This window comes from Aulonocara stuartgranti (genome assembly GCF_965226115.1).
Source record: "Aulonocara stuartgranti genome assembly, chromosome: 20".
Classification (NCBI taxonomy): Eukaryota; Metazoa; Chordata; class Actinopteri; order Cichliformes; family Cichlidae; genus Aulonocara; species Aulonocara stuartgranti.
This window is the reverse complement of record NC_138956.1, coordinates 30713028-30737522: the sequence shown is the minus strand read 5'-3', so window position 1 is coordinate 30737522 and position 24495 is coordinate 30713028. Positions and strand designations below refer to the sequence as shown.

The following is a 24495-nucleotide window of genomic DNA, read 5'->3' as shown; positions in this document are numbered from 1 at the left end:
TTAGAAAGAATATATCAGTATCTCAAAGCTGTTATTTATCAGTGATGAGAAATAAAATTAATTAATTGTGCAGTCCTCTGGTTGCCACATAGTAATTCTCTTTTTTCTACTTTTTACTAATGAAGAGTTAGAATGAGAAGGAATGCAGGGTCAGATTTTACATGAATACAGAAAGGTATTGGGAAGTACTTCTTTAATCCCCCAATAAGCTCTGCAGAGCATCAGTGTAGTCACTTTATTGGCAAAAACATAAATGAAAGACAACTCTTTTAAGTAATGTTTATTGAAAAAACATTCAAACTTTGTCCAGATTTATGCATTTATATCTACCACACTTGCTTTAAGTAGGTACAAAAAAAAGATCAGCGCATGTCTAAGGTATAATTCTGGGAAATTGTTTGATTTCATCCTAAATATAACACATCAGTGTCTGTAATTCAACAGATGCTTAAAAAAAGTATTTTAAAAAAACATCCCCGGTGCTTGTGACACGCATAACCACTTGTATTTAGCTGTGTGAGGCTGTGACGATTCACACCGGCTTGTCCTGCAGCAGAGGACAGTTGTCCACGACTCCTCGCCGGTTCAGGATGTTCCAGAAAGATGAGGGTCCAGAGGTGCTTTGAGCCCCGCGGAGCTGTGAGCCTCCAGACACAGTGACGTCTTCCTTCAGAGGACGGTAGGACTTAAAGCGCCTGTCGAGCAAAACAATCACAGGCTATTTTTAAGCATTTATGATTTATTCATGTTAAAGTATGAAATAATAATGTTAACAGGGTTGCCTTCATTAGTAAACCAACAGATTCTTATATGCACATCACCTCCACTCTACATAACCTTTTAACGATTTTAAGTTCACTGACAGTAATGTTGTGTTTTTCACTCTCATTACACTTTTGGTGTCTTTTTTTGCTGCAGCAGGCTTCTGTTTGTCAAAGAAAAACTCATTAAAAAAAAACTCTTTATGCTACATGTTCAGCCCCAAAGTAAAGGCCTACAGATTTGTATGTCTTTTTACCAACCTGTCATGTTTGTGCATCAAAGACTGTATATCAAAGATGGATGTAACCACAGTGACGTAGCACAAGTGGTCACCTTCATGTGAAAAACCACAGTTCCTCTTATGGCTGCTTTAGGCTGGTTCCTCAACCGAGTCAGTTAAAATACTGGACATGTTAACAGCCTGCTACAAATAAACACTTTGATTTCTCATTTTTGTTTCGACCTTTCATAACGAGCTTAATGATGATATCTAAGTTAGCTGTTGGCTGCATATTATTTTTACCCTATTCCTCTGTATTCCTCTTAAAATATATGAAACAAGAAGCACTTCGAGAGCACAACCCTTCGCAAAGGCAGCTCACTCTCTGGGCAATATTTACTTTTAAGGGAATAGTATTATATGTTGCATATATTATATTTTAATATAATATATAATAAAATAAAGTGAAATTAGTTGAAAATGTGAAAATATTTTTGAAGTTTTGTTTTGCAAAAAATAATATTTATTCAGAAACTTTGCACGTGTTCAAGTTGACATGTATTTAAATTGTTATAACATGTTACTGTAACATAAATAACAAATCATAACCATTGTCCTTTACTAAATGTTGAATCCCCATATATCATTCCCTATATATCTTTTTGTTATCAATACAAACAATAGCAGTAAGAAACAGAGTTTTAAACAGATCTATATAACGTTGTTATCACTCTGACTTTCACATCAATCTCTTGACCTTGACGCAGAGGAAAGAGGTCATGAGTGGCATGATATTTTAAATCTCTATATAGCACTTTCTAAAAGTTATAAGGCTTTTTGTCCATTTTTCCACCAATAAATCATTAAGTTCAATCAAGTTGACCTTGAAAACTTTTTTACTCACACACACATGCAATCACTACCAAAAACAACCTCCTTGGTGGAGGTAATAAGAAAACAGCCATCTAGAAATAAGTTGGAGTTCTTACTTGTAAGAATATGCCACTATTCCGACTGCCAGAACAAATACCAGGACACCCAGCAGCATGGCGATAATTTCAGACGAGGACAAACCAGAGCCTGAAACAAGGATCACACTGTCAGGTCGAAGCAGACACATCAAATGCTGTCAAACCAAATCAATTCATGTTACTGTTGTATGGGGGGTTATGTTGCATACCCATGTCAACGTGGACTTTGGCACTTGTTACAGCTAAACTGACATCATTGGTCAAGGAAACATTGATGCAGTAGACACCAGAGTCATTGAGGAAGTGGTGGAGTACCAGCTGGCACTCTTCTGATGGCTCCACCATGTTGCACACTGAGTGAATTGGCCTCAAGCACTCAGAATCCAAAAGCACACTGCAGACCTCTTTGGGAAGGCTGCAGGAGAAAGAAAGTGAGTAAAATCTAACTGTACACTTTAAAGTGTGCCTATTTTTACTCATTTAGAGGTTCTTGCTTTGATTCTTGGACTCTACTAAATAGCTTTGCACTACCCAGAGTTCAAAATAACCAGTTCTTAATCAGATACTGGTTCAACTGTCTTAAACGTCTTAAATGTTTTAACTTTCTTTTGATTCCCTTTAAGCCAACTTTCTTCTGGTTCTTTTCTTCCGAAGCCAAATTTCTTTTCACAAAGAGAAGGCTTAAATAGGTTTGATAATAATAATAACAACCAAGAACAGAAGTAAAAGGGGGGAAAAGAACATTTGAAACAAAAAAAATAGTGTATATACTGATGAGTGTTATAATGGTTATCCTTTCCCCTAATTTCTTATCACTAAAGACATACATAAAGGCCAAAATCACATATTAGTCATATAGGAAGCTGAGGCCTCATATGGAAGACATTAATTATTCAGCACATTCATATTGTGGTAGAACAGGAGACCTGTAAGCAGGACAAAGTAGACTGGACTTCACATGGTCAAATTGTTTCTGCATGTCTGGATTTTCTTTCTTGTTTGGAATCATATAAGCAGGGACAGTCGTGAATCCATAGTGTCTTAGATATAGTTATTTGCACCACATAATAATGCAGTGCAAATAATTCATGCTGTTATGCGAATAAGATCAAAATCTGCTGCTTTCTAATTAACATGGTTATTATTTCTCTATTTCATAGCCATTTACAATCGACTATAATAAAAAATAGACACTGAAAACAGATTTTAATGTTAAAAAAGGATCCATTTCTCCTGATTCAATTAGTTGGACTTGGTTACAGTATGACAGAGCTCATATCTTAGCAGATCATCTGTACGATTATGTTATCATCCCCTCAAAAACTTCCTGAGGAAGCAGACAAACGTTCAGCTACTCTCCCCTTGGCCTCAGACTCACACACGAAACACTTTGACAGTCAATGTTATCAGGAAGGCTGAGTGCTTGGAGCCATCTGGAGCCTGTTTACAAAGGAGCCTGTGTATAAACCGTTCTTACTATTGGAAATGTTCCACCTCTGTGAATGTAATAAGATGACTAGATTTCCTTTAGAGGCTTTCATTTATTCTGTGGCAGCTTAAAACATGGTGCAGGACCACTCACCTTCCCAGGCAGGTCACGGTGACATCCAAAACATTTTTGTTCATCCTGGGTGTTGCCATCACTGTATTGTCCATGTGTACAATCTCTACTTTTTCAATTCCCTCTGAAAACAAAGACGCAGAGAAAGAATCTCACTGATAACCACCTTTTAATTTGTCTCTGGCTGTGTTTTTTACATTTAAGGAAAAGGGTACAAATAAAACTCACCAAATATTTCTATGCTGGTGCAGAAGGATCCATAACGATATATCACACAATCGTCATCAGAGGATTTTTTGTCGGCATCCCTCTTAACCAGCACAACAACTGGAGCTTGTCCCGTGAGTGTGACTGTGCGCTTAGTGTCTGGTGAGAACAGCCAGAGAATTATTGCACAAACAATTCATACTGGCATTTGTAAGTTGCACCAAAGACACATCAGCAACTTTTGCAAATTGTTTTGGCTGCTGTGAAACAAGATTTGCAACATCTTTAATTTTACAACTGCATCAGGAGCGCAAACTGATGCAAAAGCAAGAAAATGCAAGACAGACAGCTGTTAGGTTAGTAAGATGAAATTTATGGAGTAAGATTAGTTTATATGCATGTTTATTCCTGGATTTCCTTACTTACTTCACTGCTCCTTTAACATGTCGACTCTTATTTTGGTGCGTTTTGTAGCTTCATAATCAAATCACATGGAATAAGGTAAAATGGACTGAGATCTCCCAGCCAGCATGCAAATCGCATGTAAAGATGATAAAGTCCAACACAGCTGTTTGAATTTGCTCAGCTTGCTTTGTACAATGGTGGTGTTTCAAAAAACATTTACATTTGAGGAAATCACTCAATGATCTTATCCTGATCATCTGACAGTTCGCTTGCTGATATGTTTGCCCTTTAACAGGATGCTTTGTTGTTTCTGCACATTTTAATAAGCTCCAGTATTTGACAGGGAAAGTATCTGAAAGTAATAGATATTTAATAGATTCCCAGATATTTTTCTAATCCACTCTAGCCACGTCTGTAGATGGACATGTGCGGCATGCACGTGGCAGCTGCCAGTCCATGGTGTGCATGAAGTAATCCATGAATTGTCTCTTTGTGCAAAACAAGAATCTCAACTGATGTATGACTGTAAGGCGTGACTGCTGAGTCACTCTCAAGTCATTCAGCGGCTTGACAAAAAGGAAAAGTGACAGACGGTTGAACATTATACATTTAGAATCTAAAATCTTTATCCTTATATAATCTTTTTGAATCTATAACTGCTGGTGTGAAATGCAGAAGTCCAGTGCAGGTTACAAGTTTTTACATCTAACAATGTCATTTAGACTCTTAATGTATGCTAAAATACATTTTTATAAGCGTTAATATCTCTGCCATAGTTTTTAAAGTTTCAGTAATAGCAGGCCGTTCAATTTCAGATTTTATATTTAATGTATGTAATGCAATGAATCACCAGTTCACAACAAAAGACCCTAAAATTTTAGCTATAATATAGCAAAAGAATCCAGCGAACAGACCAATCAGATCACTTGTGAACAGCACTTGGCCACAGTGGGAACAAAGAACTCCGTCTCAAGAGGAAGAGACTGCCGTTTGAGGTTTGGATTTGAGGTTGAGGGACAAGAGGATGATGGAGAGACCAGGTGTATGAAACAACTGTACATAATGCTTTAATGAGAAGTCTGTGTGAGTTTTATGTGTACGAATCCTGCACATGTTTCCTCATGTGTGGCTAAGCTTGAAACATTTATCTTCCAGGAAACTTTTGACTATTTTCATGCAAATGTTGCTCACCTGCTGTCAGCCTGTTCCCCGCCTCTCTGTGAGCTAGCAGCTGGTTGATGGGAGACGGAGTCTTTTCCACAGTTGGCGTTTCCTGGGCCAACTGAGTGTTGGGGGCAGTGGAGGCCTCGTACTCGGTGTTGTCCTCTTCTGTGTCCGAAGGACCAGTGTTGACATTTACACCAACTGACTTGGTGGAAACCAGAACAGGCCCAGCAGACGCCAGTACAGGAGCTTTCACTGCAAACATATTCATTTACGTTCATGAAGGCAGGATCAGTATTACACACATATCTATCTGTCTGCTCTGCATTTCTCTCTCCTCTTCTCCCTCACTCCTGAACCAATCAAAGCAGATGGCAGCCCTTCACTCAGACTCATTCCCTTGTTGGTTTCTTCCCCTAAAAAGATCGTTCTTCCTCCCTTTCATCACCACTTTTTTACTCATAGTGGATCACTGGAGTTCTTTACCTTATATTATAAAACACTTCCTGTATTTGCTCACAGTAAACTTTAATGTTTTAAACTTGTGCTCATCTTGAACTTAACTTCTGATTATTGCTGCTCCTGCCACCAGGGGGCAGCGTTTTACAAGTTGCTGTGTTAAACTGCTTTCAGATGCACATTTTTTCTGTTTGTTTGTTTGTTTTGATTTGTTTGGGGGGAGGGGGGGGGGGGTCTTTTTTCTTTTTAGCTCCAGCCCCATTTGCTTAAGAGATTTTTCCCATTCAACTCCTGAAGAAAGATATGATTAACTAACTGCACCATCTTGTGGTTCAAATAGGTATTACATAAACGTATAGCCTGACCATAGTTTAACTTCATTTGATATCTCACATTATTATTTTATATATAAAATCATTTTGGTTGTTATTTCATGTTTTGTTGATAGTTTTTAGACATTACATAGTTTTTAGACATTATATACTTTGCATAAAGATTTCAGTTTAAACATGTTATTATATCTATTGCTGAATTTTAAGGAAGCAACATTAATTGTTTTTATTATGGGTATTTGTAAATTCCACTGTTGTATTTGTCACATTTTTAACATGCTGTGAGTCTGAATGACTTCTACCATGACCGCATCTCTCTTGTAAAACAGATTTTTATTTCAATGGGACTTCCAAGTAAAATAAAGAGAATTAAACAAATAAAATGTAGTGTAGTGCTTTGCATTTTAACTACACTTTCACTTTGGCAACCCAAAGGTCGCTGGTTCAATTCCAGCTAGAGACACAAATCTCTTTGGGCAAGGTTGTATCAGGAAGAGCCTCCAGCATAAAACTTTGCCAAAGCAAACATGTGGAGTGACTCGCTGTGGGATCTGGCAAAATTCACTTTATTTTGGCTACTTTATTATGTTTTAATTCATATTTTCACTCCAAATGTTGAATTCATCAGCAAGTGAGAGTTAATGTAATCATCTATGTGCATAATAATACTGACACAGTGTTGACTTGACATTTGAAAAGAAAAAAATGGAAAAAAACAAACCTAAATCTAGAGAATAATGAGAATAATATTTTTCATGTTAGTAAATGACTCAGACTCACTAAGTATTTTTATGATCCTTTAATAACTGTGTGCTACCTGTGGTGCCCGGATTGTTAGATGGACCAGGGGTCTTGGTTGGGGTATCCACTGGTGGGTCACAGGCCTTGTCCGGGATGACCGCCTGGATCACCACTTTAGGTTTGAATGAGCCTGAGCTGATGTAGGTGTGAGTGACAGTCAGCTCTCTGGAAATCAGAGCCCCGCTTGCATCCCCAAAGTCCCAGTTGAAGGTGATGTCTGCGTTGCTGAGGTACTCGCTGGGGTCGTGGAGAGTGATGGTGAAGGCGATCGCCCTGTTCTGGATGAAGCGCATGTCGGCCACCTCGATGTCATTGACTTGATCCAAAGAGACAGCGAAGGGGATTTGATCTGAGGAGGACGCCAAAGCATGATGTTAACAAATAAATGAGCAACAGATTTGCATTTCATGACTATCATGAGAGAACGTGAGAGCAAATATTTCCCCTCACTCCTTTATTTTAGGCTTTATTAAGCAACAAACAGATTTATTATGCTTTTGATGAATGTTTCAGTTAGCATCTTATTATGCAGTGCACTCTTATTTTATTTCATGCATATCTCTACTAAATTATAATTCCACTATTTTGTTCCTTTGCCTGACCTGAACGCTATGTTTCTGTTTTCTGTCTGTTACTAACCAGTGATGGAGAACTGTGTGGAGGCATATCCCAAAGGAATGAACTTCTCTTTGCTGCGGTAGTGGTAGATAACGATGTCCATGGTGTAGGAGCCCAGAGGGATGTCATCTGTGCCGATAGTCAGGGAGGAGGAGGGCCCGTCTGCCACCTGCCAGTACTGACCTGCCAAATGAGCAGCAGAAGCCCAGTGAGATAACACTGAACAGATCGTTTAAAGAGAAACTGAAGTGCTTTTCAATGCTTTCTGACTTGTATATAGATATACAGTCATAATAAATCTCAGTACAAGAAAACAAAAGTTTCAGCTTCAAGTTTCTTCACCTCTCTTTAGCATCGTCTGTTACTTTGGATGTTTAAACCCAGGTATTTAAACTCACCTGCCTTCACTACCTCTACTCCTTGTTTACCTTTCCACCTGTTTCCCTCTAATTCACACACATATATTCCTCTTCACTCCAGAGCATCTCCACCACTCCAGGCTCTCCTCCACTTGTTCTCTGTTCTCACTACAGATCACAATGTAATCACAGCCCCACCTTCAGTCCGTCTGCCACTCCCACTGCACACCTCACCACTGTCGTGTTTTCCTCATAGAAGCATTTCATTTTGTTATTCATCTACTCATTTATTAATAGAAGTGAGCTCCTCTCACCCCAGGTCTTCCACACAAACACGTAGGCGGGTTTCTTGTCTTTTTTCACTAGCGTTCCATCAGGGAACACAGCCTCCCAGTCTGTGTTCTGTGTTGGGTATACTGGCTCAGACTCAAGATGCTTTGTTCCTGTAACAGGAAGAGAGATTCTAATAATTTATGATTTCACAGATAAGCCCCTGACATGCTGTTGTTAAATAAGTGATGGTGCAATGTGGAAAGTTATTATAATTCATTACTATTCTTCCTGTGGGGACTGGCCGCTGCAAAACACTTTTAATTGCACTGATTAAATAAATGCATTAAGTCACTGAGGGTCAAACGTGCATGCGTTACCATTGATTACGCAGTCTTCAGCCCAAACCACGTCTCCATCAGGCAGCACCTTTTGTTTGTGTGGAAACTGCAGGTCAATAGTGAAGGTAACTCTGGCTCCAGTCAAAGTTGGGGAATCATTTCCAACATTAAACGTCACTTTTCCTCCTGTCCCAAAGACAGAAATGAAAGTATCTGTCAGTATAATACTTCATTCAGGACAATAAAAAAGCAAATAAATGAATAAAATAAACATCTTTAAAGATAGACAGACAGACATACAGACATTTAGATTTAGATTTAGATTTAGAAGAGATAGTTTACAACTGATGTACCTTTCCAAGAGTCTTTGTATCGTGGGTCTCCATCTTTCCAGATCGGGTACATCTTGGTGTTCCATGACGGGTAACGAGTGAAGCGGTTTTTGGGCTCTGAAATATCGGAAATAAATATTTAAAACAGAATACAAACTCTCCTCCATACTAAAGATTTAATTTGTTACTGTGGGTTTAAAGCTTTCTTGTAATTCTCTGTTATCTGGTAGTAATTAAACAGAACGGGTGCCATTAAAGGGAGTTGTCCCAGTGATTAAAACTAACTTTTATAGTTCTCACAAACCTCTTTGTTGTTTCTTACAGCAGCCCAAAAGTCACTGTTGTTATTTATTTATTACTGGAGCTATGATTTGATTTATAAAATGTAGCTGAAGATGGATAAATAGATGAATGAGGGGTTTTGCAGTATGGAGCTCTGATCTCAATCCCTCTCATGTGATGCTCAGCTGAGTGTGTGTGATTAACAGCGTCACGTGCTGGGTTGAGTTTGGATTAAACCTATTGGCAGATAAAGACTCTCCAATTATGAATTTAGCCTCAGTTATTTTACAGCAATCACTTTCCTCTTTCAGTCAATTCATGGAAAACCTTGAGTGAACATTAGATGTGTAAAAAGTTTACTCCGGAGCTGAGGCAGAATTTAGTGACAGCCGCTCAACTTTATTATTTATTCAAGTTTTGGGTTTTGTTGCCCATCATTTAGGAAGAAAGCTCTTCAAAGGCTGGATAAGAGGAATTATTACAGCAATCGGTAACTCCCAGCTCTTTTTTATTTACTGTAAGTTTTTAAAGTGAGTGTTTGGCTTCTTGTTCTGCAAAGACTGAATTCTGTGTTATTCATGTGTCATGTCTTTCATGCATGGTTGAGTAAAGAGGTCAGAGGTCACATCTTATTGACCACAACATTGTACCGTTTTATTACACATGACTCTGCATATACATGTCGCTCTTTATGTTACTACACAGGTTGTATTTCTTATTTGTGAAGTGACAAAACATTAAGTTTAAATTCCCTCTCTGAGGAAACCTGTGATCAAAATTAAACAGACATGCTGAAGAAGCTTTTATCAAATATTCACAGATTTCTGTGGAAGTATGCAAAGTAGAGCCATTTTAGAGAGATAATTCTTCATTTGCATTTCAGAAAACTTGTAATATAAAAATAAGATTCTCAGTGTAAATAATCATCTACACAAGTTTCATGGTAATACCACATCTAAATGTTTCTATTTTTACCCCATATTCATAAAATAATCTAAAGAGTTGTGGCTTAGAAACAAGAAATAAATAGATTGTATTATTTTTTTTCTTTGTACAGTGAGCAATTTTCTAGTTTAAAAAAACAAATATGACGGATAACATGAAAGAAATCAAATCAAATTTGTATTCTTCGGGGTTCTGAAGGTACTTGGACATTTAAAACTGTTGTGTGGACAAATGAATTCCATAAAAATGTAACTAAATCTGTGTAAAATACACGTAGTAATGTTTTAATCACTCACATCTACAATCTCAGTAACAGAATGCTACTACTTTACTTCTACTACTTTAAATGAATGGTTCAGTTATTTGCAGAGATTCATATAACAGTACACAATAACATTTTAACACACCCAAAACTCACAACATTATAAAAATAGTCTTCCAGTATGGCAGTAAAATGCCAGTTAAATATTAATGGAGTGTATGAAACTTGGGCATATTTATAATTATTAATATTTCTTCATACTTCAGCTACTTTTACACAGTTGATTTTTAAAGCTTTCTCCAGGTTGTTTGTTCATTTTTACGTTTGTGATGCTGAATCAAAATCTCATCCTAATACTGAAAATTCTCTCTTTAAATCTGAAGATTTCTAATCTAAATCATACGTGACTCTGCGTCTTCCTCTTACTGCTTAAAGCATTTTTAAATGAAAAAGCATTTTCTTTACTCACTTGCCACAGTTTGTGAAGCTGCTGCCACCAGCACCAAAAGTACAGCAGACGTCCACATCATCTCTGTGAAATATCCCGTTAGTGAGCAGCAGGCAACAGAAAACTGGCTTTATAAAGGGTCTGATGTTTGACCTCACGTGATGCACTAGCAGCAGAAACGCCTTCTTCCTCCACTCAGAGTTCGGGGCGCCTGAAGCAACAGGCCTGGTGTGCATAGAGTCAAAGCTCGTCTCAGGGATTACAGTCACACCTCCAGCTGGGAAAGAGCCACACGATCACTTAAGGAATGTTTACGGTAATTCCACATTTAACATAGGTTCACAAGTTCACAAGTAAAAGTCTAGTAAGTACTTTCACTCAAATTCTGCATTGGCCTACTTAGCATTACTCTACTAACATCACATTCTACGCTACATTTAAGAGGAAAACATTTCACTTTTTACAGTACATTTTTACAGCTGACATTAGTATTTATTTTGATTATAAAACCTATATAAAACATATAATTTATGTACTTAATTACTCAGACTCGGTTCAGGCTCCAGTTTAGCCAACCTAGATACTAAAATGATACAGTGGCATTAAAGTATCATTAAGCTACATGTCATCTAAGGACTTAATGCATTTTTGCATTGATTTTACTTTTTTCTTAAATTTTTTTATTACCAAGTAATAAACATTAGTGATATTTATTATCATGCTAATGTGGCTTTGTTTGTTTTTTTCAGTTCAGCTCAGTTACAGTTAATTTTCAGTCGACTTCGTCCTTTCAGTTCAGTTTCTATCATTTGAAAATCTTTCGTTTTCAGTTCGACATCAACATTACAATTGATGTTATTTTACAAATGTTTCATTTTATGAAGGTAACTGACTCCCATATCAGTATTTATTTTACTTTAATTAATTTTATAACCTTATAATATAATTTGTAGTAATTTATGGTCAATTTTTTAAATTTCATCTAATAAAATATTTTTCAGCCTGGATTCAGTATTTAGTTTATGCAACTGTAATAACTATATAATTAAAATAATTCTGCATTAACATGTAACTTCAGATTTTAATTTAAAAATAAAGTTTACATTTAAACAAACATGTCTGAAACTTTCAATCTGTTCATATTCATCAGATTGAGAGAAACACATATTCTGTCCAATCCATCTTTAATTTGATTTATTTATTGTTTGTTTTTATACCGACGCAGAGATAAAGAGAGTCTTTGATCATAACTGTTAAAAAGAGTTCAAAAACATCAGTTGCACACCAAGATTCCAGCACTATAGACAACATTGTGATATAAAATTATTACTAAGTATTCAGATGTAATGCTTACTGTCAGTACCTGCATATTTGCATCACTTCAAACGTATTGTAGTTATTCTGAAGCATTATTAACGTGAACAAATATATAAAAATCTTTGTTACGATACACCAGGATCCCCTTTAAATCATGAGGGTGAAGCTAAACGGACTAGTGTGCATGATGTGAGGTTAGTTTGTTTATTGGTTTGTTTGTTTTTTTAATCTTTTACCTTTTTGTATGAAAATGTATGAAAGAAGAGAGAGAGAGACTCTGTAACCATAACAGCACAAAAGTGTACAAAAATAACTGCTGCATGTTACTGATCCTGGACTGTTGACAGTAATTCATATGATAAAGCTTAAAGTGTTATCATATGAATATCATTACTTGTTATATACTTTTTCAAATATCACAAATATTATCATTACGTTTATAACTGTTTACTTGTGTAATTATCCAAACCTTTATACGTTTTCTGCTTTTTGTATTTGTTTTTTGTACTTGTTTGTTTTTTGATTGTATTTAGATCTAATGTAAATCATCTGCCAGCATAATGAAAGACAGCTTAATGATTCAACAGAGTTCAATACACCAGGAACAGACGATACTGCATTCTGTTGGTCTTAAAAGTAAGTATGAAAGCTCCTAAATCTCTCCAAAAGTCACCTGATCCATCTCTATTATGTATTGATTTACACTGAAATGCTGTCAAATCAAAATCATAACAAACTGAACATAAATAAATGCATTTTTAAAAATGCTCTCAATCTGTAGAAGTTATAGCAGTTATATGCTTCACTGTGGCATTGAGATACACCATAATATCTGAAATGTTATGTAAAATGCACAATGGAGAGGGGTTTTTTGTTTTTTTTTTACATTTTATTCTAACAATAGGTCACACACAATGCTAAGCGAGGCCTGCAGAAAGAAATGGGAGGAATGCAACCTTAATGAGGATTACTGAAGGGCTTGTGACTCCTTAAATTCATCCGGCTTTGTCCTTCCACCAACTTTAAAGTCACTCTGCTCAAAGTTTTATTGTCTCCGTATCATATGCCAAACGGCCACACGTTTTAAACCTCTTTTCAAACAATGTCCACATTCACAGCAAATCCTGATCAGACCTTTTTCATCTGCTGAACGTGAACCCTGTAACACCCCTCAGGCCTCATCTCCAACATGTACCGCCCCTTAGCATGAAAATAATGATAAAATAATGCAAAAATTTAAAGAAATAACAGTAGATTAGTCGTAGATTAGAAAGATTTCATTGATCAGCTGCTAAAATGTTACTAAGTTGTAATAACAACATTAATTAAAATTTAAAAAAAATTAAAGCTGTGATTCCAAACCCAGTATAACACACTAATCCAAACCAAGTGATGTGGAGAAAAAAAATATTATAATTTTGCTTCAGAGTTCTGTCTTTAGAGATTTTTTGATATTACTTAATGTACACCAGATTTCAAGACTGTTATACACACATTTCATTCAAGATGTAAACCCCCTCCTGAACACTGGAAATGAGGATGAAGACCAACAAATAACCTCCTGCAAAACAAAACTTTGACTGGACCCTTAATTGTGTTTCTACAAGTTACATAAAATGGGATTGATGGTGGGATGTTGTTGCTATCTGCAAAAATCACAGATGAATATAAGACTGGACCAATCCTCTTATTTAACTGCAAGAAAATGAACCTCCACTTGTTGCTTTAGCTTTGAAGCTTTTATTTTACTTCCTGGTGTCAAAATTCAGTGTAAACTCTAAAACGGACTTTTTCTCCTTGATGTGACCTGGTTAGGAGGCTTTGCCACTCCAACATGAAGATCTTCTGTCACAGAGTCAGTTTAAGCCTGTCTCAAGTCGGCAGAGAAAGAAGGTGCACTACGGTGGACTAATGTTGCCTTTTATTCATCTCCATATTTGCTATGGGAAGCTGCACTGGTTTGGGAGTAGCTTTGTGTGTCACATTTGCTGTGAGCCCGTGGCTGTGATGGGATTGGATTGGATTAATTGAAGGCAGGTGTATTTGACTGCAGTGATACTCTAGTCGACGAATAGCCCACACTACAAATGCTGCTTTGATATTTTGTCTCTCTGTGCAGGTGTGTCATATGGCCAGATCTAAGACGACTCTGTGCAGGCCAGGACTATAAGCCGCAGCCTGAAGGCAGAGTTGGGTTGCTGAGGCTGGAGTGATTACTGGCCTTCTACTTACTGGGTGGTGGGTCTGTGGACAACTGCTGATCCCTGTTAAAGTCGTTGACATGTAAAATACAACTGACTTGGGGCATTGTTGACTCTGGCCTTGGATTGTGTGTTTTATCCATTTTGCAACTGCGACACTGGACTGTTTTATGCTTTCATTTTTGTGCCATAGGGAGGGGTTTTTATTTATTTATTCTGTGCAGTTTGTCTCACAGTGTGTTGCTAGCTAAAGGTCCAGCTGCTGTATTTCACAGGGAAGAAACAAAAGAGATGGACAAAGATAAGAAAGACAGGACAGGAGAGGAAGAAGAGACGTTAGATTTAAAGGTAAGGATTCCTCATTTAAAGCTGACATGCAAGTCCTCGTGTTTTTAAATCAACTATTGGGTCTGTACGTGTGACATTGTGTTTTTTATATTAAGAAACATGCTGCTAAACAAACTGAGGTAAACTAACTGTGTTATTTACTGTGACATGAAAATCCTCTGTAGATTAGTGCAGGATCTGTATTGTTATGGATTTAAAGTAAAGAACAGTGTGTGACTGGTGCACAGTGGCTGTGGTTTCACAGTCAGTAAGGTTACATCAAGTTTAGCAGAGATAAATCTGAAGCTAAACTCATGATCCTGAGATTCATTCACTGAATTCCACCTTTATACCAACTTTATACTGTCTAATATAAAGACAGCATAAACAGTGTACTGTCAGTGTAGGGGATGGAAGTCAGCCAGGAGAACTTTTGAGACATCTGCTGACATCTTGTTGAATTCAGTTGTGTAAATCCACAAAGAGCAGGAGGTCAGCTGATCACAGCCTGTACAATATGAAAATCTAGTGGAACTCTCAGTAGTGGGTTAGGGTTAGCCCACAATGAGTCAACTGACTTTTAGGGTTCCTCCGCCTGCTGAATCCGCTTTAACTCCTTGCCTACACTTTTTCCTCTTTAGAGGCAAAGTCATCCTCTTCAATGTAGGCAACAGAAAATAGAGCTGTTTTTATTTTCATATTTCTTCTCTGCTGATGTTCTATTTAACCAGTTCAAGCTGAGTTACCTTCATTAGGATTAAAATTTAGACTGAAATCTCCTGCTTTGGATGTTAGTGTTCCTATCTACTAAAATTATTTTAATACTACATTAATATAGCACAAGGTTCAGTTAGCTTTGCATTAAAATAGGTGGTTTGAAGATTGGGGGCGGATTTGAGGGCAAAAGTGGGTCTAACCTGCTACTAAAAAGGTATCACTAATGAGTTGTATTTAGTTAGTTTTCAATTAAGTTTAATTCAGTTGTATGTATATAGTGCTAAATCACAGCAATAGCTGCCTCAAGGCGATTTATACCGTAAGGTAAGACACTGCAATAGCACAACCATCACACCGCGGGCTCTGTACGTGCACACGCCTGCAGGGTGTCAGCCGCAGCGGTGGGAGGCGCTGTAACAAACTGAGTGAGAGTGGAGGAGCTGAGAAGGAGAGCAACTCCGGTTTGATTGGAGGAAGTAAACACATCAACAAAGAAAGATGGCCGAAGTGATAGAGCTGCAGAAGCTTAAGGTTGGTATTTCCCTAAAATATGCACTTAATAACCCGCATTTGGTCGGTTTTTAAAGATAAAGATAGCTTTTAACCGGAGTTAGATGCAGGACCGGAGGTCGGGGTTACGTTAATTAACCGTTTTGAAGGACAAAATGACGTCCGGCTGAGAAGGCGAACACCCGGCATGTGTTCAAAGAGCTAACGGCGGGCTAACGTTAGAATACATCGGCTAAGGAGGGAGAAAAAACATTAAATATGAAATTAATGTTAAATAACAAATACTGTCATATATATATATGCACAAAGTCACCTACTGTCTCTGTCCTTCTGTAAGAACGTTAACAGCAAGTTAATTTGGCCGAGGCTAGCCCAACATTAGCTTTTAAAAGTGCAGCTCAGTTTACTTGGTCTCTGACTTTACATCCACAAGTGTCCTAAAATGCTGCCGCCAGGCTATTTGCCCTGTGCAAACTTATATCAAATGCTTCGCAGGCAGTTTAGGGTTATATTTTAAAAATGTATTTGACTCCATCTCAGGCCACACAACATAAAAATGAGCAGTATGTGTAAACTCTGTGTGTTTGTGGATTTTATGTGTCCCCAAAGTGTTGGGAGATTCCCGAGTCACAGAAGCCGAAACATTGAACACGACTTACAACAAAGAAATAAAGTAAATTATTAGATAAATAAAATAGCTCACATCACACAAGGGGAGCGACAGGAAGAGGGGAAATGAAACTAAAGAGGCCAGTTAGTAAAAATATAATAAATGAACGAAGGTAAAGATTTTCTGTCTGAGTGTGGTCTGGGTCTGTTTGTTATCTGTGTCCACACATTTGGATGCTCTATGCGTCAGCTGATGGAGGAATCCAAATAGTGTATTTGATTCAAACTCCAAGGGCAGTGATGGAAAACGATTATCTGACAACTAATGCAGAGTAGCCTCCAGGAAAAAAGAAAGAAAGAAAACATACCAGAGTGCATTACATTACATTAAAAGTACTGAAAAGGTGCTAGAGGGAAAAATATCAATGGATAATTTGGTACTGAAATTTCTTTTAAAAGCAACCAATTTTGTTACCTAAATGGGCTTCTTATGTGATTTAATCCAATGAATTTCATGTGTGGTTGTTGTGTTTTCATATTTGTGTGCGGGCTGGAGACATCTATTTTTGACTATCCTAACTAATAGTTAGGGGCATTTTTATTCTGTAGTTTTTCTGGGATTTTTTTTTTTAAGAAGAAGAAAGTTGTCACAGCAATGTTTGTGCAGGCAGTCATATACCTGTGATGCACCCCAGCCAAGACTTGTTTTCTACAACAGAACTGGTCTTGAGCCCCATCCCCCTAATGAAAGCAAGATTGTGCCACATAAAAAGGGTTATTCTACATCACTGACACAGAGAATGAAAATTACTCATTCCTCTTTATACTTCTTTAAAGTCTGCCTGAAGGGCACATTCGTAGTAGCTGCACTGTAGGCTAGTTTCTCACAAAAAAATGACAGGTACACAAACATCTGCACTGAGACTTATGCTCACCAACTGATGATGAAATGTATCTTTTGCTGACCCTCACATATTCTTTGACCTTCAAATTTGTCACATCAACATAACAGAAGTAATAGTGTACATAAATAGTAAATGGTCTGTGTTAGATGGATTAATGACCGAAAATGTCAGGTTTAAGTAAATGAACTCTGGTTTTTTATTTGTAGCTTGCTGAACTGAGGCAGGAATGCGATGCCCGAGGTTTGGAGACCAAGGGAAACAAAGGGGAGCTCATCGCCCGACTTCAGGCTTATCTGGAGGAACACGGTGAGGAACAATACCTTTCATACCGTCACTCATTTAACTCGCACGCTCGCACAAAACATTTCATTTACCTGCCTAAATAAAGGGCTTAAAATCCACCAATGTGAGACGTGAGAGAAGAGTCATTTATATCTGAAATTAGCTAGCTAAAACAGAGCTTGTCCATATTTGCTAGATCATCTTTATTCTTGTTGCCAACCCAACATTATACATGAATAATGCATGTATAATGATTTTAAATAAAAGAAATGGTGTAAAGTGTTGTAATAGTTAAACACAGAATCATATTTATCATACCTGATTTTGCTGATAGTTCATTCATTAATTGCTTAATAATAAACAGAGTATACGGTGAGCGACGCTCACCACAAAAGAATGTCTGGCTTTTCAAATGTATGATTTAGTAAAAAAAAAAAAAAAAGTTGTATTGCGTAAAAAAAACATTTTTCTGTGTTTGAATCAAAAAGGGATTATGTTAAAATGAATGCTCATGTGAGAAAGTGCTAAAGACAAATCTTATTGAAGTGGAATTACATGAATAAATGAAAAATAAAGTGACTTGTATTCATACTTGACTGAAGGCTCATATATGGTGTAATTATTGACAAATTATTTTAAGTATAACATGGAAAAGAATCAAATGTAATGAAGTGATTTAAGTGAGGTAACTTTTTCTTAGTTAAAAATGGTTGAAAGGTCGAAGATGGAGAAGACGATAGGGTATGTCTGGATATCAGGTGATTATATATAAATGACAGCGATTCGGTGTCCAGATAAGAGGAGAGAGGGGGGGGGGGGGAGGCAAACAGCCAAGAGAGTATAAAAGAAGGCACCTAGGAACATTCAGCGTGGTTTTTCCTCTAGTTCTTGCAATGAGCAGAACACATCATCTTAAAATTTGGTGCTGAGGGTCCACAGTTAGAAAGTGCAGCAAGTAATGCCATAGGAGCCACCACCACACGAACACTTTGAACCTACAAATTGGTTTCATGTTTTTTTTTCTGCTCATTTTTGCCGTATTACATTATAAATTCAAGAAGATTTGGACTTCGATTGTTTTCTACTGGACATGTTTCCTTATATTCTACCTTTACAGGAGGGAGAAGTGCATCTTCAGGCCTGCATGTTCCCGATCTCCTCTCCAGTCTCTCCCCTTTCAAAGATTAGAACAAAATCAACATTAGCTCAGAGTGTGTTAATTAGATAAGTATAATTGAGGTGATTGATTGTTATTTTGTGATTCTTATTATTAGATTTTGCTTTGCTCCTGCTATATTGCTTTTAAAAATATCCTCCAATTAACATCTAAATTCCCTTTTTAGCACTTTGTGAAACAGTAAAAATCTGAGTATAGTTCATCCATCAGCTCCATTTGAACTCTGCATTGCCTGCTGAGTAATATTCATATGTTCAGTTTAGGGGTAGTTAAAGAAAGAGCCGATTCACACTTCCTGTATTCGGGTGCTGGTCCCACAGATCGACAACCCCTGTAGGTGGTTACACGTGCATGTGATGGGTGTGACATAAATTGTTTCTACAGATGATGCGGATGCATTTTAAGTGTTTTGTTTTGTTTTTAAATATTCTGAAATTTATATTTGTTCGTTCTTTTTTTCTTTCTTTTTTTCTCCTGTTTTCTGAACAACAGAGGAAGATGTGGACGTAGATGATGTACTTGCAGAGGATGCAGTGGTAAATTTTTACAATGTTTCCCACAATATGCTCTCTTTAAATCCGCCTCTCAGACTGTATTGTGGAGAAGTAATTTTTTTAAATGTATTTATTTATCTCAGGACTTCACTAAAGTTGAGAGTTCCAACGACGTAAAAGACGACAAGGATTCTGAAACGATCGAGCCTGAGCCGTAAGTTTATCTTCATTAAATTTACCTTTTTTTGTTCCTTCATCACTTATTGGCTGTGGACAATGTGACATTTGGGTCTCATTCAGTAATATCTGTGTAGAAATGTTCTTACTAAGCAAATAATAAGTATACGTTACTCTCAGATTTATGAAGCATATGCACCAGCGATGTTTGTCCTTACCACTCCTAGGCAGCCAGCAGAAACTAAAATTTATGATTCGCGTCATCTTTTTGACGTTTGAAATTTTACTTTTTTACTTTCAGGCCTGCCGAGAAGAAGGTGGTGAAAATAACTCCTCCATTATCTGCCAGCGAGGTGTGTACAACCTGTTTGCATCCACTAATGACTTAAATGTGTCAGGTTAAATGTGAGTCAGAGGGGAATTTTAGCTCATAGTAAAGTTCAGTGGTCTATTTTTAGCAGTGTATATGAACAAAACATATAGATTCATGAGCAAAGGTAATACATCAAATGTATAGGTGTAAATGTAAGAGAGATTTTAATAGGAAGTATACAAAGTTTAGAGTTTAGACTTTACTTCATGTACAGCAGTAATGTCAGTTTTTTATCTAATTTGTTGAGCAGAGACTTCAGAAGAGAGCCGAACGTTTCAACCTGCCAGCGTCATCTGAAAGCAAGAAGGCTATACGTGCAGCAAGGTGAGGCCTTACCTCAATTATTTCTTCTTTCAAAATAACAGTACCGGTAGAATAACTGTGCTCGCTGCATTTGGCTTTTTGTCCGAGAACACGATGAATCAAATCTTTATCTCTTTATTGTATCTTTCCAATGTTACTTTATTTTATTTCAGTACTTCAATGAAATCTGGAGCATTTTTTTAAGTGATCTTATTTTTCCTCATAGGCTCTTTTAAATTGTAGTTGTTTTTCAATTTGTTCATCATTTTATATGATATTTATTTTATTGACATTTTTTTGTATCAATAAAATGTGATAACTTAAAAATAGCATAGTTTATGCGACTCCTCCCTGAGTTAGCAATCACTTAGATGAATCAAACATCATCATACATGACAGAAATAATGGTCATGACTTCTCGAGTAGCACCCATGTAGCTCTTGAAGCAGATTTATGTTTCAGTAAATCTGTGTTAAAACTGAAACATGTGTTCTCCTATATTCTAGGTTTGGCTTACCTGCTACTTCAAGTCCCTCTCCAGGTCTGTTGTCACTCTTTACTAAACAAATGGTTGTTTTTTTTTATAAGAAATGTATCGAAGCTAAGGACTGACTTCGTAGGCTTGTGTCAAAATATGTTTGTGTTTTTTAATTGAATCTTTGTATTTTATTCAGAATTTATTTCTTTTATATGATGACGTTACAAAATGTTTTATTTTCTAATTGTACTATAGAGAAGAAACATAAGCCTTTGTAAACCTTTATACATGCCTGTATTATTGTAGTGCAATAATAATAGTAATACTATGATAGCACTAACTTATACTACTGCTAGAAAAATCTATTTTTTATAAAAGAAGAATTTTATAATTAATGTTATTTGTTATAAATGAATTCCGTTAAGAAGAATTTAAAATTTCCCAGAATTCATCAAAACTATCAACTAAATTTAAAACAGTTGTACCAGTTTAAACCACAAGATGGGGCAATGAGTCTGTTTCACCTTTAATTAAATACAAGGCATTAGTGATAGCTCATGTAAAATACATTAACATATATGAAAAATATTTTCTGTAAGATTGCGGGTTTTTTTGTGTATCTGCTTGATTTAAATGAGCAGATCATCTCCTTCATGTCAGCTTCTCTCACACCTCCAAATAGCTTTCAGTAGCTTATTTTGAAATCGTTCTATGGAGGTCTCATTCTGACCGCTTGATTTGTGCCTCTGCTCTACGCACTGGAGTGGTTGAAGAACTCACAGTGCAGAAGCAGCATGAAAAGTGAAAAATATCAAGTAATATGCAGAGCAAGACAGATTAAATCACAGAGCAGTTAAATTGGTCAGAAAGGAACTTCCATAGTGCAATCTAAAAATAACAGTTATGCTGAAAGCCATGTGGACGTGTTTGAGAAGATGATGTTCAACTGGAGATCAGCCAATCAGGTAATGTGTTTTTTGGGAATTTTTTTTTTCCCCCATGAGATGTTACCTAGAACTTTTTGATCATTTCATACTCATATGTAGCCTGTGGAGAGCGATGAGTGCAGATATGGTGAACAATACTACCTTTTTAAATGTATTTCTGTATGTAACTAATTTAAAAATAAATGGAAAATACTTTTTTTTTCTGGGAAATTGTTACTGCAGTAGTTTTCATTTAAAGTGAGACTTCATGCTCAGCCAATAAAAGTTGATAGTGCTAAACTAAAATTGCTAAACATGGATTTAATCAGTTGTAATCAGCCACATCCAACCCCTTAACAACAATATTAGTAGCATTAGTATTAGTAGTAGTGTTATTACAAGTATTTCAGTGTTTATTATGGTTTTTCTCACAGTTTTCTACTTTCTGTCTTTCAAACAGGTGTCGTTGTAAACAGTAAAGCTGCGGTAAGTGTCAAAGTAAAAAAAAAAATTCTGATCATTTATTTCTTTATTGCTCCATCTGACTCAAAAAGGACACTGAATCATCATGTTTGTCTCTGTTAAAGGTGAACGTCGATCAGCTGAAGAAGAGGGCAGAAAGATTTGGCATGAACGTCTCATCTATTTCTCAAAAGGTGAGCTCTAGTGTTTTTTTTGTGTGGTGTATAAACTAATGAATCAGGGTTCATGCTGGACATTAAAAAGCCTGAAATTAAAATTAATCAATAAATCAAAATAAAAAATTCCTGTAAAGTTTACTCTATGTATTTATTTTGCAGATGATCTGTTTAAAATTGGAAGAAAAATTGTCATCATTATATTTGTGACACCACAAAACAAACAATAGCGTGATATGAAATGATAGACGTTTTCATATTGTCATAAAATATATGTCATTATATCAAACAGCCCTAATAGTACTTGTTTTTTCTTTATTTATTAACCCTCTTTAACCTCCTAGGACCTGACGTCCACATATGTGGACATCACATTTTGGGTTGTCTAGACCAAATTACGAAATTTTGCTCTACAAGGGCCTGATATCCACTTACGAGAACATCATGCTGCCACTGTTCTATCAAGATTTAAAACAAATGTCCTCTTATGAGGTTAAATGTTGTTCTGATTCTTTTTTTCTTGTCTTTATTGTTTGCCCTTTTATTTAGTTTTTGTTTACTTTTCCTTGAGAATCTGTGCTAATGTTAAGTAATACTATATTTTACAAAATAATTTATAGCTAAATCATTAATATTATACTGACTTTTTCAGATTGAGGAGGATGAGAAGCTTAAGAAGAGGAAGGAGCGGTTTGGAGCCCTAACAAGCGCGGGCTCAGTTGGTGGAGACGACGTCGAGGTACGATTTTGGTTTTGTGTGATTCATATTTCATCACAATGCCATGTGATTTAACCACAGTGAATGAAATAAAGAGGCTGATTAATCTTTTCTTTCTTTTTGTCTCTGCAGGCCAAGAAGATGAAACGTGCGGAAAGATTTGGAAAAGTGTAAATAAAGTGTGAAGTAGGGTTTTTTGTTGTTGTTTTTTTTAAGGGTTTTTTGTGACTGTACATCAGAGATTCCTGAGGATGAGAACCGGAATAGGCTAAAATCAAAAGTACAATTAAATGCAGCTGTATCATTTAAGGTAGTTGAAAAGCACATATTTGGATTTTTTTGTAACGACAGAATTGAAGGGGTGCAAACAGGAGCTTGTAAACAACGCAGAAGTTTCTCAGTTTTAAGATTTTTGCTCATCGTTTCAACTGCATTACAGTCCATTTTTCTAATGTATATCAAGCAAATACAGCAACAAGCAGCTACTTTACAGTAAAAGATGGTTAATTACTCATCATATAATCTTAAGATAAACTGCTCAGTGAAATCAATAAAATCATTTTACAAATGAAACCATTGACGAGGTTGAAATGTTTTGTTCTGAAGCCGTTGCGTAAAGTTTTCCATTAGTGAAAGAAAAAAATTGATGCTTTTTATATAAACATGTTTTTGTAGAGTGTTCCAGTTATGATGAAACCTGTTATGGAAGTGATAACCGATTGAAACATCTAGTAGTTTACAGTAGAAATAGGAAAAGGAAGATTACTGACTGTAATTTGTTCTCACTGTGTGTTTAACTGTACTTTTGATTGATCAGATAGTCTGATTGGGGGTTTTTTGGAGGGGGGCTGGGGCATCACTGATACACTGCTTCAGTTATCTGTCCATTTTATAACATTTTGTGATTTAAAATAAATTGTTTTCAATTTTTTGATACCTGCGTCCTTGTCTCATCACTGTTGTTACTGGAGTTTGATCATCAGTGTGGACCATTTTAGTACTAAAGAACACATTCTGTCGAAGTGTAGTTTGTATTTTCCTCAGTTGTTTATTATCTTTAAATATGGCTGGAGTTGTGTGTTCATATTTCTCTCCAAGTGTGTGAACATTAAGAAATGTTATTTTTGAGTCAGGCCAGTTAGAGACCCCCAGTTAGAAGTTGTATGATTGTAAGGTTTATCTTCATATTTCACAGAGATAACAGAACAAGGCAAATGTGTATCTGGAGTATTGATTCAAATGACAAAGAGCTTTGCGAGTGTAATTACCCCCTGGTGGGCACTGATGAAGCACGGGGATTAGAGTCAGATAGCTTCACCAAAGGGGGTGCCTGACACACATCGTAGAAAGCAACCGACAGTCCTTGTCTGAGTGCTAAACGCACGGGCGATGTAAAGTATTTAATTTCAATTTTGCTAAAGTAAAACATTTGTGAGTTTTCGGTGCACTATAAAATGCAAGTAATAATAATTTACCATAACCTTTCAAGTAAGAATTACAGGTACAGTTTGAGTTTGTCTCTTCAGTTTTTCCTGTTTTAACATTTTGTATGCTTTCCTATATCAAGCACATTCTGCTGCTGCTTTACTGGGAATATTTTTTTT

The 24495-nt window shown here is 36.5% G+C and overlaps 2 protein-coding genes across 2 annotated transcripts; one reads left to right on the top strand and one right to left on the bottom strand.

Moving 5' to 3' along the window:
- Positions 1–265: 265 nt before the first annotated feature.
- Positions 266–10831, bottom strand: pmelb (premelanosome protein b). Its single transcript, XM_082519262.1, has 12 exons — positions 10761–10831; positions 8824–8919; positions 8510–8656; positions 8174–8302; positions 7522–7683; positions 6899–7231; positions 5318–5545; positions 3743–3880; positions 3536–3638; positions 2163–2368; positions 1972–2062; positions 266–695 (listed from the first exon to the last, which is right to left on the bottom strand). The coding sequence occupies exons 1-12, from the start codon at positions 10819–10821 to the stop codon at positions 533–535; spliced, it is 1857 nt and encodes a 618-aa protein (XP_082375388.1). The 5' UTR covers positions 10822–10831; the 3' UTR covers positions 266–532.
- A 4885-nt stretch (positions 10832–15716) lies between these two features.
- Positions 15717–23825, top strand: sarnp (SAP domain containing ribonucleoprotein). The gene is made up of 11 exons (XM_082519263.1): positions 15717–15832; positions 17532–17631; positions 19277–19320; positions 19422–19492; positions 19757–19808; positions 20079–20152; positions 20638–20672; positions 21996–22021; positions 22123–22191; positions 22826–22912; positions 23024–23825. The coding sequence occupies exons 1-11, from the start codon at positions 15800–15802 to the stop codon at positions 23063–23065; spliced, it is 633 nt and encodes a 210-aa protein (XP_082375389.1). The 5' UTR covers positions 15717–15799; the 3' UTR covers positions 23066–23825.
- The last annotated feature ends 670 nt before the right edge of the window (positions 23826–24495 follow it).